At 43.7% G+C, this 14870-nt stretch overlaps 2 protein-coding genes across 4 annotated transcripts in view; one reads left to right on the forward strand and one right to left on the reverse strand.

The window, feature by feature from the left end:
• LYRM9 (LYR motif containing 9) overlaps positions 1–14870 on the forward strand; it is a 403766-nt gene that overhangs the window by 148002 nt on the left and 240894 nt on the right. The gene's annotated exons all lie outside the window — the stretch shown is intronic.
• Positions 1–14870, reverse strand: part of TNFAIP1 (TNF alpha induced protein 1) — a 29186-nt gene that overhangs the window by 5551 nt on the left and 8765 nt on the right. For all 3 annotated transcript variants that reach the window (XM_081944360.1, XM_081944359.1, XM_081944361.1), the window contains exons 4-6: positions 13659–13748; positions 7960–8012; positions 277–472 (exon numbers count right to left, since the gene is read on the reverse strand). In XM_081944360.1, the coding sequence (XP_081800486.1) occupies positions 277–472; positions 7960–8012; positions 13659–13748 (339 nt within the window). The remainder of the gene's footprint in view (positions 1–276; positions 473–7959; positions 8013–13658; positions 13749–14870) is intronic.

The raw sequence follows: 14870 nt of genomic DNA on the forward strand, positions 1-14870 counted from the left end.
AGGAGAGCAGTGGAAATCTATGGGCCGATCCTTGGGACAGAAGAGCCACACCGATGCTAACAAAGCCCCACTCTAGTTCTGGGGATAAAAGGCAGGGGGCGGAGATGAATAGATGTAGCAGACAACTATTCATCTCCCTGCCGGACGGATTTGTTAGCCTGCGGTGAGATCGTTGTTTTTGCCGGGGTTGCCAGCGCTCCTAACAAAGGAATCATTGATTTAACTTCAGAAAGTTTGCCGTGTTTGGGGAGCTGGATCAGAACAATTGCCAGTTACCTTTGTCTGCTTCTTTTCCGTGGCGTAAACGATGGAAGTGCAACAGACCTCGGCCAGCTTCCGCCCCTGGCCAAAGAAACTCCAACAGCAGATCTCGTCCCCGATGACGTCCTTGATGAAAAGGACTCTCTTGTTGAACCGGAGCGAGAGCTTGTCAAAGAGTTCGATGTTCTTCAGGAGATTATCGTCCGAGGTGCTGGAGGGAGGGGGAAAAAACCAGCACTGGCTTTATTTATTAAATTTGGACACCACTCAACTCGCCATCGAAAGCGATTCCGGGCAATTGGGAAGCTGGAAGGAGGCCGTATCTCGGTTTTCCTCCACCACCAAAAACGTTGTGTTGGGAGACGTGTGGCTCGTCCCTAGCTCCAGCGGCTCTCTTGTGCAAGCAGAAGCATCTGGAGATAAGAGGCAGTCCTTGACTTGCGACCAGAACGGAACCCAAAATTTATTGTTGGTAACGGAGACAGTTAAATGAGGTTCCCCCCTCCCCAATTTTACGACCTTTCCTGGCACGGTTCTTAAGTGAATCGCTGCAGTTGTGAAACAGTTGGTCAAACAGTTGTTAAGTGAATCTGGCTTCCTCATTGACTTTGCTTGTCAGAAGGTCGCAAAAGGGGATCACTTGGTCCTGGGATACAGCAATGGTCATAACTATGAATCAATTGCCAAGGGTCTGAATTTTGATCACATGACCCCAGAACACTGCAACTACCATAAATGTGAACCGGTTGTCAAGCATCCAAATGTTGATCATGTGACTATGGGGATGCTGCAAGTCGTAACTATGAAAAATGGCCATAAGTCACTTTTTTGGGGTGCTGTTGAACTTTGAACAGTCACTAAATGAATGGTTGTAAGTTGAGGACTACCTGTATAGAGGTTCTCATGTTCTAAATGTTCCAACACAGAGTGCCTTCACCTGGTACATCATTGAGCTGGGCCTCTGCTTCTACTGCGGTTACCACTCTGACCTTCAGCAGAAAAGAACAGACCAACATGGGGCAACACTCACTTAACAACTGTCTTGCTTAGCATCGGAAATGTAGGATTCATTTGTGGTTGTAAGTCGAGGACGACCTGCAGATAAACTTAACGAATCTACTCAGAGATTGGCATAAAAGAAGTCCAGCCTCTGACTCCGTTGTTATTCCCGGAAAATAAAAATATACTACTTTAGTTTATCTACTACTTGTAGTATTGGAAATTTAGGACTCATTTGTGGTCATAAATCAAGGATTACCTGTAGATAAACTAAAAGAATCTACTCAAGTAAGGTAAAGGTAAAAGTGCCCCTCGCACATATGTGCTAGTCGTTCCCGACTCTAGGGGCGGTGCTCATCTCCGTTTCAAAACCGAAGAGCCAGCGCTGTCCGAAGACGTCTCCGTGGTCATGTGGCTGGCATGACTAAATGCTGAAGGCTCACGGAACGCTGTTCCCTTCTCACCAAAGGGGGTCCCTATTTTTCTACTTGCATTTTCACCTGCTTTCGAACTGCTAGGTTGGCAGAAGCTGGGACAAGTAACGGGAGCTCACTCTGTTACGCGGTACTAAGGATTCGAACCGCTGAACTGCCGACGTTTCTGATCGACAAGCTCAGCGAGAGGTTGGCATAAATGAACTCCAGCCTCACACTCCGTTGATATTCCCGGAAAATAAAAATGGCAGCCCCCCCAAAAAATATTGGGGTGGGGTGTTAATAGGCTCCGCCCAGGGTCTAAGCTCCACCCACCATCCGCAGACAAATAGGGTTTGTGAAAGAGCTAACTCGGTTCTAGAGCAGTATCTTAGGTGCAAAGATACTGCTCTAGAAGAGACTCCTGACCCAAAAGGGGGAAAAAAAAAGATTTGGGGGAGTGTGTATTGCGAGTGTGTGTGTGTGTGTGTGTGTGTGTGTGCACGCGCGCCTTAGAGCAAATTTCCCACATTTTGAACATTCCAAATGTATCCACCAGACCAGGGTGCAAAAAATGGGCTTTCTGCTGATGAAGACAACCAGATAAAATGTCAATGATGACAAAAGAGGCAGGAAAATTTTCATCCAAATACAGGTAGTCCTCAACTTACGACAGTTCATTTAGTGATGGTTCAAAGTTACAACGGCACGGAAAAAAAGTCTTATGATCCTTTTTTCAGTTATGACCTTTGCAGCATCCCCATGATCATGTGATCAAAATTCAGATGCTTGACAACAGACTCATACTTATGACCATTGCGGTGTCCCAAGATCATGTGATCCCCTTTTGCGACCTTCTGACAAGCCAAGTCAAGGGAGAAACAGCAGATTCACTTAACAACCTGGTTACTAATTTACCGGTATCAACTGCAATGATTCACTTTACAACTGCGCCAGAAAGGTTGTAAAACGGAGCAAGACTCACTTAACAATCGTCTCACTTAACAACAAGAAATTCGGGCTCAATTCTGGTCATACGTCAAGGACTTCCTATACCTGTCGGCTGAATGTTTCTGCCTGCAGAGGAAGAGACAGCTGCTTTGGATATACCTGGCTGCCAAGCAGATAGAAGATAGCCCTCGACTTACAACCACAGTTTGGATTGGAACTGCCATCACTAAACGATGTGGTCATTAACAGAGCTATCATGTGACTGCACCTGATTTTATAATCTTTTTTTTTTTGCCATGCTCGTTATGCAGATCACTTAATGATCACATCCCTTAGTGATGGCAGTTAGGGATGATGGTTCTTCGAAATTGGCTGGAAAAATGTTGCAAACAATGATCGGGTGAGCCCAGGACCGTTGTAAATAAATCTTGGTTGTCAATTGCCCAAACCATAATCATGTGATCACGGAGACACACCGTGATGGTCATTTAAGTTTGAGAGAACTGGTTGTAAAACATATTTTTTTTTGCACCAGCATTAACTTCAAATTACAGAATCAGAATCGAACTGGAAGGCACCTTGGAGGTCCTCTAGTCCAGCCCCCTGCTCAAGTAGGAGATCCTACGCCATTTCAGACAAGTGACTGTCCAGTCTCTTCTTAAAGACCCCCAGCGATGAAGCGCCCACAATGTTTGAAGCAGGGGTGACATCAACTTAACCTTCCCCACTGGTTTGCAAATGTGAGTGTGCGCACAGGCGCAGGACCTTCCGTGCATGCGCAGAGCGTCAAAAATGGGACGGGATGACGGATGTCCAGGTGGGTGGGTGGAGCCTGCTACCGAGCGCGGCTGCAAAGGTAAGTGGAACAGCGAGGGGGGGTGGAATCCGCTGTGCCACACGATTTCGATTAGCTAGAAAGCAGGAAATCCGAAGATTCTAGCTAATATAAATAGCACGTCACACCTGATCGTCGGAAATACTGGTTTGCCCGAACCCGTAGCATTTCACCCCTGGTTTGAAGATAATCCTTGACCTACAGCCATTCACTAAATGAACGGTTGTAGGTCGAGGACTACCTGGAATTCAGCCCCACAGTACCTGCTTGTTGTCCAAGACGCCTAGTTTGACATCCTGCCCTGTCACAGATGGATTACAAAGCTAGTGAATTTGTGTCCAAATACCAGTTAATCCTTAGCTCTGATTTCTCATTGCTAACTTCAGCAATCTTGTTGTTTACTTTAAACAGTGGTAGCTTCATTTTTTACTGCTGCTACTGCAATTAATACTATTTTACCTTGCACTTTGACCAGAGAATTGTCATATTAAAGGTAGATAAGACGCAGAAAAGCTAGTAAATGTTAGTCAGTGGCAAAATAATCTTGACTGCTTCCAAGCTCTGGTTGAAGACTCTGAGTACAATTGCTTTGCTAGAGTAATAGAACTTTTCCGTTTAATGACTGGCTCCTAAATTGATTTTGAATCTGATAAAATTCCTATTCACTCCAAGGCGTCCTTTTGACTTGTTTCAATAAATACAAAATGCATAATTTTGTTGGCTTTCAAAATGTACACTTTACGTTTATATTGTAAATAAATATAAATGTGAATGTAAATATATATATAAATGGCTGTGTGTGTGTGTGTGTGTGTGTTCCAGCATAACTCTGGAACACCTCAAGCAATTTCAACCAAACATGGTACACAGATGACTTACTCCTCTCTGGAAACAAATACCGTGGGGGTAAGACACCCCTAACACCCCTCTGTGTGTGTGTGTGTGTGTGTGTGTGTGTGTGTGTGTGTGTTCTGTTACGATACAGGCTGTTGTGCCTTCACATGGCTTCTATTGTACTGCCGTAAAATGGCTTCTACTGTACAGCACAGTGGAGTTGCCATGGTAACGGCTTCACAGTACTCCACAGGGGGGCTTCCCTCTGGTAAGGGGGAAAATCCAACACTAGAAATTACGTTTTGGTGTCGACATTTTCCCCCTATAAATAAATACCCGGGCAATGCCGGGTTATCAGCTAGTTATATCTATTTGCAATACATGTCACATCTAATGCATCCTCCACTTATGACTAATTGAGTTAAGGTAGTTATGGTTGTAAGTCGTGTTGGTTGTAAGTGAGTCAACCATGTGACTGCACCTAACTTTACATCCCTTTTTGTGGCAGTTGTTAAACAACCGCCCTGGAATTCATTGTTTGCTGTGGGTAGGTTTTGCTTGAAACGGGAAGTAAATGCGAAACGCTAGCAAAAACGTCATAAATATAAAATGGAGGAAGAGAGGGTAAAGGAGACAATGATTAGCTGGGGAAGAAATTTTGGCCGTAACAGAGAGTTAGAAAAATGGGATAAACTGTGGGAAAGAAATTATAAATTTACGATGGCAGTAGCTTACAAAGAAAATCTCTATAAAATGTTTTATAGTTGGCATTTGCCTCCAGCGAGATTGGCCAAAATGTACCCAAATTTATCCCCTAATTGTTGGAGATGCAACCACAAGCCTGGAACATTCTATCACATGTGGTGGACGTGCCCCATCACAAGGAAGTACTGGTGCAAAATTCGGAAGTGGTTAGAAGAAATTACTGAGCGAAAGAACTCAAACCAGAAGCATTCTTATTAGGACTACTGGATCAAAAAATAGACAAACAAACTATCTCAATACATAATCATACACATACTCACTGCAGCCAGGATTGCCTTCGCACAAAACTGGAAAAAAATCAATACACCCTCAGATGAAACTACAATCAGGAAAATACTCGAATGCGCAGAAATGGATAAAATGACAATAGAACTAAAAGAAAGAGAAGAATAGGACTTCTATAAAGTATGGAATAAAATGTACAAGTGGCTAAAAAACAGAAGCCAAGACAGAAAATAGAGAATACAAATGTATGGAGATATAAATAATGAATACTATTATAAGTGTTAATACTATGTTTGATAAATCATAGGACAAGGTTATAGTGAGAGGAAGGCAATGCAGAAGGGAGAATTTAAAAAGCTGAGAAGGAAAGCCGATAGAGAAAGCTGTAAAATTACTGTATGTTGTTATGTATGTTCTGTGTTTTGTTTTGTCTTATTGTGTTTTTTTTTCTTTGCTGTGTCTTCCCTATTGTTTTTAAAGATCAAAACATTTAATAAAAATTATTTTTTTAAAAAAAGTCATAAATCATGGTCATGTGACCGTGGGACACTGCAAATGGCAGTAAATGCAGGCTGGTTGCCAAGCGCCCGAAATGCGGACATTTAACTGGGGGGGCAGGGTGGGTGAGGCGGAGGCTGCTGGAATTCCAGAACCGGGTCATAATTACCTTTTCTTAGGTCCATTGTAACTTTGAACAGTTGCTAAGTAACCAATCATAAATGAGGATTACTTTTAATGTATTTTATACCCATACATACATACATACATACATACATACATACATATGTTTGTGTGTGGAGACTCTAGAAAGAGTGCAGAGAAGAGCAACAAAGATGATTAGGGGGCTGGAGGCTAAAACATATGAAGAACGGTTGCAGGAACTGGGTGTGTCTAGTTTAATGAAAAGAAGGACTAGGGGAGACATGATAGCAGTGTTCCAATATCTCAGGGGTTGCCACAAAGAAGAGGGAGTCAAACTATTATCCAAGGCACCTGAAGGCAGGAGAAGAAGCAATGGGTGGAAACTAATCAAGGAGAGAAGCAACCTAGAACTAAGGAGAAATTTCCTGACAGTGAGAACAATTAATCACTAGAACAATTTCCCTCCAGAAGTTGTAAATGCTCCAACACTGGAAGTTTTAAAGAAGATATTGGATAACCATTTGTCTGAAGTGGTATAGGGCTTCCTGCCTAAGCAGGGGGTTGGACTAGAAGACCTCCAAGGTCCCTTCCAACTCTGATATTGTATTACATTATATATTACTATATACATACCTTCACATACACACACACATATAAACATATATACCTACACATATACTACACATACATACACATACATACATATATAGATATAAATGGAAAATGGCAACCAGACACACACCAAATTATCACAACAGGGACCACCAACTCAACTGGGTCTTAATGTCTGGGGGGAAGAGCGAGGCCTGGATAACTTAATGATAAAGAATGAGAAATTAAACAACGATAAATTAAACAAGGAACCTGCTAATTTCCTCCGGCTGAGGGATGATTGCGGCCCTTAAGCAATGTGCTTTGTGGGTCATTCCAGCATTCCAGACTGAGCCAGCATAAAGAATACGTAAGTTTCCAGCAAACATGAAAAACCAAAATAATAACAACAACAAATAGGAGTTTCTACAGATTTAAGTATTGCCCCTTCTTTAAAAATACAGCCTAGGGGCAAATTCTGGAGTAGTAGTCCCAGATCCCCAAACTTATCCTTCCGAATTATACCCATACAAGAGATTGGTAGGTTCATATTTTTCCTGAAACACAACATGGGCCTATTCAAACAGATATAAGGAATATATTATCTTTCTGTATCGATACAGGTAGTCCTCAATTTACAACCACAATTGAGCATGAAATTTATGTTGCTAAGTTAAATGCGCTTACTCCATTTTACGACTTTTCTTGCCACAGTTGTTGTTAAGTGAATCATTGGATTTGTTAGGTTAGTAACCCAGTTGCTAAATGAATCTGGCTTCCCCACTGACATTTGTTTGTGAGAAGGTTGCAAAAGGTGCCTGTCAAAAGTGCCCATCAACCCTGAAGTGAACCTGGATGAGGCCATCTTGGAGGCTTTTGGGGTTGCCACAAATCAGAAGAAGGGGCAGGGAGGGGGGGGGAATACTCGAGGGGGCTTTGTAGCCAAGACAAGAAAGTTTTCCTGTGGGAACCAAGGACGTTCTGACAGGTGGCTGGCCAGAGGAGGAGTAAAGTAACCAAGCAACCAGCCAGCACCTTGATTGGACAACATGACCAGTGACTTGGGGGGGAAGGAAACTTTTACTTTTTAATTAGGTGAAAGCCGTGGGAACTCTCAGAGTCGGCTTTTCACCAGTTGTGCCAATATGATGTATCCAATATATGGTTCTTCGAGAAATTTGCCTGCCTCAGAGTTCTCCTTTCTGTGGGTGCATTACTTGGAACGCTGACATTGCCGTTGTAACTTTGAACGGTCACTAAGTGAGCTGTTGTAAGTCGAGGACTACCTGTACAGTGTAGCAAAGCTTTTAGGTCTGTTTGGGGTCTTCCTAGATTCAACTGGTGGATCACCGCAGGGAACAGAAGGGTGGATCGGACCATCCTACGATTCCACGCTTGGTCTTTTAAGCTTCAGCATCAACCCAGAGAAGAGAGGCGTTTTACCTTGTGTATGAGTATTTGTTGTTACTTCGGTTATAAAGGAGCTTCACCACTGGCTGAAAAAAAAGGGGGAGAAAAAGGGGTGTCAATGCAGGCAGAAGAAAGAACATCAAACTTGGTGCCACCAGTAGCTCACGGAGACTCATTGTCCTGGATCCCACAAAGGTTTGGGAACGGAGGGACTGAACGTTCCCAGGTCATTATGGGAACCTACAACAACCATTCCTGATTCAGGTGTTTTGCACAGGTAAGAGGAGGAGGAAAATCCCGGTTCTAATTTACATGAAAGCTGGGACGTGACCACTGAACTTAACTTAACTTTATTGGATTTCTAGACCGCCCCTCTCTCAAAGGAGACTCGGGGCTGTGTACAGTCATATTAAAATAGTTAAACAATAAATATACATGTTATAGGTATAAAATAAATACATTTAAACATAGGACTGGAGGAGGTAGTAGAGGTTCCCTGTACAATTTAGTTAAGTTAGATTAAAAAAATTTTAAACAATTTAAAAAAGTTAAAAACATTAACCTTAAAAGCTATCCCAAATAAAATATCCGCCAGGAGGTAAAAGTAGAACTATAAGTGGGCCAGGCCGGCTAATCGGAACAGGTGAGTCTTAAGTTTTTGTCGGAAGGAGCGGAAGTCGGTAGTAGTTCTAATATCTAATATGAAGTACAGACAAGGATAGAGAAAGCTCGAACAGCCTTCTTCAAAATGGAAAAGGTCCTTCTGCAGTCACGACATAAGCCTAAGGCTGAAAATCGGGCTTGTCTCAGAGGTTCCATCTTTTCTATCCTGCTCTGCGGAGTGGAGAGTTGGTCTCTGACAGTAAAACCACTTGAAGAGACTAGCAGCATTTGAAATGTGGATTTCAATAGGCGGCTGTTACGTATAAGCTGGGTTGACAAAATCAGAAATGAGGAGGGGATAAGCCCCCTGGGAATGTTCTGACCCAGGGCTTCCTTAACAAGCAAATTTTTCCTGGCGAAACCCCTTTGATTTACACGACTGTAGAATTCCTTTCATTCACAGTCCGCAAGGCTTAGCTGTTGTCTTTTAGTGGGTTATTTATCAAATACGAACCTTATCTCGTTTGGGGAGCTGCCAAATAACTAGTTCCAAAAGCAGGGCAAGGCAAAACGTGACACAGAGTCTCTTATAGTTACAAACAGAACTTTCCTCTCTTGACACAACCGAATAAACGCATTGTTTCCTGCAAAAGCCCCGTCCCCGTTCGCTCCTCTTTTGTTTCCTATGGGAGGGTCCAATCACCTCCGAGGTGTGGTTTTACTCTTAAGTCGACCCTGCTTTCTTAATTGTTCTTGTCTTCTGGCAGCTCTGCGCATGGGCACACTGGGAACAGGCTCCAGCTGTTCCTTTGCTTCGTTGCTGTCCAGCTCCCTCTCTGCCTCTGACGCAGAGCCCTCGTCTGAGCTTTCCCCAGCCCCCAGGCTTGGCCCCTGTTCCTCCCCAACCTCCTCACTCTCCAACTCTGCTGCCAGCTCCATTGGCCGCCAGTGGGCCACAACTGGGAAAGGCAAGGGAAACCATCAAAACCATTAAAAAAAATGAAAGTTAGAATATGTTGGACATATAATGCGACACCCGGAAAAATATGCCATCCTTCACTTAATCCTCCAGAGAAAGATTGAACGCAAATGAAGCCCAGGCAGAAGAGAAAACATCATGGCTTCAAAATCTAGGGTTTGGGCAAAACTCAGCAGCACTTTTTCGTGCAGCTGTGGACAAAAATAGAATTGCCAACATGATCGCCAACGTCCGATGATGGATATGGCACAAGAAGGAGGGGGAGGAGGAGGAGGAGAAAAACAAGGCTTGGAGGTAATCTTGCCTGGCCTTCAGATTCCCAGTACGGGTCATCCTTCATTTACGACCCAATGGAATAGTGTAGGTGTAGGGTCTCCTGCTTGGGTGGGGGGGTTGGACTAGATGATCTACAAGGTCCCTTCCAACTCTGTTAATCTTAGATTGAGACCAGAACTTCTGTTGTTAAGCAAAGCAGTGGTTAAGTGAGCACCCTCCCCCCCAATAGTACAGAACCTTCTTGCCATGGTTAAGCAAATCACTGCAGTTGTTAAGTGAAACATGCAGTCATGAAGCAACTCAGTCTAGAAAAAGTTTTAACCATCTGATTCTTTTAAAAGCACATAAAATCCTTTAGGAGGCCGTTTGACGTAAGTGAGACTCAAAAGTCTGTACAGCTTTCCTTGCTGGGAATTTTTTTTTAAAAAAAAGTGCCATGGAGCAACTCTGTGGCTTTTGCACAGGGGGGGGGCAAACAAAGGCACAGCTGCCATCTTGACTTTTTTGCCCTTCACTTGGATGTTTCTGGAGTAGCTCCAAAGAAACAATGGAAAGAACAATATACTTTTATTCTTGCAACTCACCCAGAGTCACTGAGAGTTGGGTGTCCAGATAAATGTTCATGAATGAATGAATGAATGAATGAATGAATGAATGAATGAATGAATGAATGAATGAATGATAGGCATGACTATTCCAAGTACTCCTCTGCAAGTTATTTCCTAAATTGGGGAATCTTAATTGGAGCAGCTGACTGCTCCTTAGAAGGCCAGCTCCTGATGATGAAACTCAAAAGACTTTGGCCACCTAATGAGAAGGAAGGACTCACTGGAGAAGAGCCTCATGCTGGGAAAGATTGAGGGCAAAAGAAGAAGGGGATGACAGAGAATGAGGTGGCTGGATGGAGTCAATGAAGCAGTTGGCGTGACCTTAAATGGACTCCAGTGGATGGTAGAGGACAGAAAGGCCTAGAACAGGGGTGTCCAAACTTGGGAACTTTAAGACTTGTGGACTTCAACTCCCAGAATTCCCCAGCCAGCCATGCTGGCTGGGGAATTCTGGGAGTTGAAGTCCACAAGTCTTAAAGTTCCCAAGTTTGGACACCCCTGGCCTAGAGGAACATTGTCCATGGGGTCGTGGTGGGTTGGACAAGACTTCACAACTAACAACAACAACAAATTGGAGGAGAAAGGGAAGAGGAACAATGGGGAACCAAATCTACCTTGTAGGAAACCTCCATCATTAACTCTACCCACCTCCAGCAAATTCCACGTGTTCCCCTAAACAGAACCCCAAAATAATAAAATTGGTTTTATCTGCCATAAACTTGAAAACTTTGAGCTGCAAAGGGTAAACCACAATGGTCCTTCTTCAGATATTTATATCACCTCTAGGAGGTGTTCAGTAGCATGGAAAATATGGATATTTAAAAGCTTAACGGAGCCTCCTTTTTCCTCTTCCTCATTCTTAAGATGCCATGGCAAAGTTCAAACTCCCAGCCACTGATAAGGAAGACGAGCGGTTGGCTTCACAGGTGGTGCCAAGCCAGGCTTGGGGTGACTGTGGCTTGGAGCAGGTGGTACTTAAACACTCCCCAACACCCTATTAGCTCAAGGACCACACCAAACCTGTGGTCAAGATCCCTTATGTTAGAGGTTTGGGTTTTTTTTTAAAGGGTAAAATGTTGCTTTAAATGATTTTTTTGAGTCAGGCAACATTCACAAGTCTGACAGGTAGCAGTCCTTACAGTCACAATTAGCAGCTGAATTTCTACAGTCGCTAAGCAAGGCAGTTGTTAAGTGTGATTTCACAACCTTTTTCCTCGTAGTTGTTAGGTGAACCACTGCCGTTAAGCGATTTTTGCTTTTTAAAAAGCAAAATAATATAGATAACCCTCAACTTTATGATGACAATTGGACCAGACTTGTTAAACAAGGGGGTTGTTGAGTGAGTTGCCCCCAATTTTAAGAGCTTTCCACCACGGCTGTTAAGCGAAGCACTGCAGTTGTTCAGTGAATCATGTACTCGTTTAGCAAATGGGAGTTTCTCCCTGTGACTTTGCTTGTCGGAAGCTGCCTGGGAAGGTCGCAAATGATAATCCCATGATCCAGGGATGGTGCAATCATCATAAATAAATGTGTCTGAATTTTCATCCCATGACTCTGGGGATGCTGTAACAGTTGTAAATGTGAGGACTAGTTGTAAATCACTTTTTTTTCAATGCCACTAACTCCAAACTACACCAATGGCTGTAAATCATGGACTACCTGTATTAGGACAAAAAGGGCAGCCCACGTGCTGGACATTCTCGTCTCCCAGATTAGTGTAATGTGTGAATGTCTGGGGAGATTCTCAGTCATCCAGGTCACGGTTGTCCCAATGGTGCTTTGGGATAACCATGTCCCAAATGGTGTAGCCAGCCAAATGGCTGTCCCAAATGGTGGTAGACTTTAGGAAAAAACTCTCCCATACTACCACCTCTTACAATACTAGACAACGTAGTATCGACAGCAGAGACCTTCAAATTTCTAAGTTCTATCATATCTCAAGACCTGAACTGGACACCTAACATCAAAAACATCATCAAAAAAGCACAACAAAGAATGTTCTTTCTGCGCCAACTCAGGAAGCTCAAACTGCCCAAGGAGCTGCTGATACAGTTCTACAGAGGAATTATTGAGTCTGTTATCTGCACCTCCATAACTGTCTGGTTTGGCTCTCCAACGAAATAAGATGGACACAGACTTCAGAGGATAATCAGAACCGCGGAAAAAAACAATTACTGCCAACCTCCCTTCCATTGAGGACTTGTGCACGACACGAGTCAAAAAGAGGGCTGTGAAAATATCTACGGACCCCTCGCATCCTGGACATAAATTGTTTCAACTCCTACCCTCAAAACGACGCTATAGAGCACTGCACACCAGAACAACTAGACACAAGAACAGTTTTTCCCGAAAGCCATCACTCTGCTAAACAAAATTCCCTCACCACTGTCAAACTATTCACTAAGTGTGCATTGCTATTAATCTTCTCATCGTTCCCATCACCCATCTCCTCCCACTTATGACTGTATGACTGTGACTTTGTTGCTTGTATCCCTATAATTTACATTGTTTCCTAGTATGATTTGATTGCTTATTTGTACCCTATGAATATCATTAAGTGTTATAGCTTACGATTCATAACGAATTTATCTTTTTTTTTTTATGTGCTGAGAGCATATGCATCAAAGACAAATCCCTTGTGTGTCCAATCACACTTGGCCAATAAAGAATTCTATTTTATTCTATTTTTTCAAGAGGCAACTGGGCTTTCTTGTTTTTCTTTGAAGATGTTTCGCTTCTCATCCAAGAAGCTTCTTCAGCTCTGAGAGAGCAAAACGTCTTCAAAGAAAAACCAGAAAGTTGCCTCTTGAAAAAAGCACCTTTGGGACTGGACAGGTAGTCCCGACTTATAACAGTTCCCTTGGTAACCATGAAAAGAGTGAGTTAGGACCATATTTCATACTTGTGACCACTGTAGTAGTAGCCCTATAGTCACATGATCAAAATTCAGCCACTTGACAACTGACTCACATTTACGCCGGTCGTAGCATTCTTGGGTCATACGAGCCCCCTTGGGCGACCTTCTGACAAGCAAAGTCACTGAGGAAACGAGATTCATTTAATAACCGGGTGACTAACTTAACTGCAATGATTCACTTAACAACTGTGGCAGGAAAAGTCATAAAATGGGGCAAAACTCACTTAACAAATTTCTCAATTAGCAACAAAAATGCTGGGCTCAATTGTGGTCGTAAGTTGAGGACTACCTGTAATGTGTGAATTGGCCCTTTTCGCCTGCTCATTCTCTCCTCATGCCCCCTCAGTACCTTCATGGCTGATTCAATGAGCCTCTCTTCCTCTTTCGGTGACGTGATGACAGGGATATTGCAGATTGGGTAGTAGGTCTCTTTCTTGTCCTGCAAACAGAATTGAACACATCCAGGCAGATTAGAACAGGGTAGACTGCCACTGCCTCTGGAATCTCATTGTTCTGAATAGTTTAATAGAAAGAAGGACTAGGGGAGACATGATAACATTGTTCCAATATCTCAGGGGTTGCCACAAAGAAGAGGGAGTCAAACTATTCTCCAAGGCACCTGAGGGTAGAACAAGAAGCAATGGGTGGAAACTAATCAAGGAGAGAAGCAACCTAGAACTGAGGAGAAACTTCCTGACAAAACAATTAATCAGTGGAACAGAAGTTGCCTCCAGAAGTTGTGAATGCCCCAACACTGGAAGTCTTTAAGAAGATGTTGGATAGCCATTTGTCTGAAACGGTATAGGGTTTCCTGCCTAGGCAGGGGGTTGGACTAGAAGACCTCCAAGGTCCCTTCCAACTCTGCTTTTGTAATGTATTGTATTGTATTGAATGGCAGAAAGGAAGATTTAAGTCAGAAAGCACATCTGGCTTTTCCATTTTTCTTTTTGCTAAGATGTTGGGAGCGGGCTGTTGCAGGACATAATTTATGTCTTAAACCAGGGGTGTCAAACTCAAGGCCCACGGGTGAAATCTGGCCCACGGGATGCTTAAATCCATCCCGCGGAAACGGCCTGGCAATACCAAAGGAGCAGAGCGCGTTGCCTCTGCTGGCCAAAAGAAGCCACGTGCAGCCTGTTTTGGGCTGACAGAGTGCTGTTGGAGGCCAGGGAGGCCAAAAATGGGCGGTGTGAGTGGGAACTTGGGAGACCTCTGCGCAGTCCATTTTTGGCCGGCAGAGTGCTGCTGGAGGCGGGGAGGGCGAAAACGAGGTTCGTGTGTGTGGGGGGGGTGTCGCACAACTCTCCTCACCCCATCTTGACCGGTAAAGTGATGCTGGAGGCCGGGGAGGCCGAAAACAGGCTGTGGAGGGGGGAGCTCAGGAGGCCTCTGTGCAGCCCATTTTTGGCCGGTAAAGTACCGCAGGAGGCGTCCGTCCCATCTCTCCTCCTGTTCCTCCACCCCCACAACCCGTGGAGTACTAAATGCTGATCCGACCCTCGAAGAAATCCAGTTCGACACTCTTGTCTTAAACCTTGCAGAGAATTTTGGTGGCTCATTT

The sequence above is a fragment of the Natrix helvetica genome (assembly GCF_964273705.1).
Source record: "Natrix helvetica genome assembly, chromosome: 2".
Lineage (NCBI taxonomy): Eukaryota > Metazoa > Chordata > Lepidosauria > Squamata > Natricidae > Natrix > Natrix helvetica.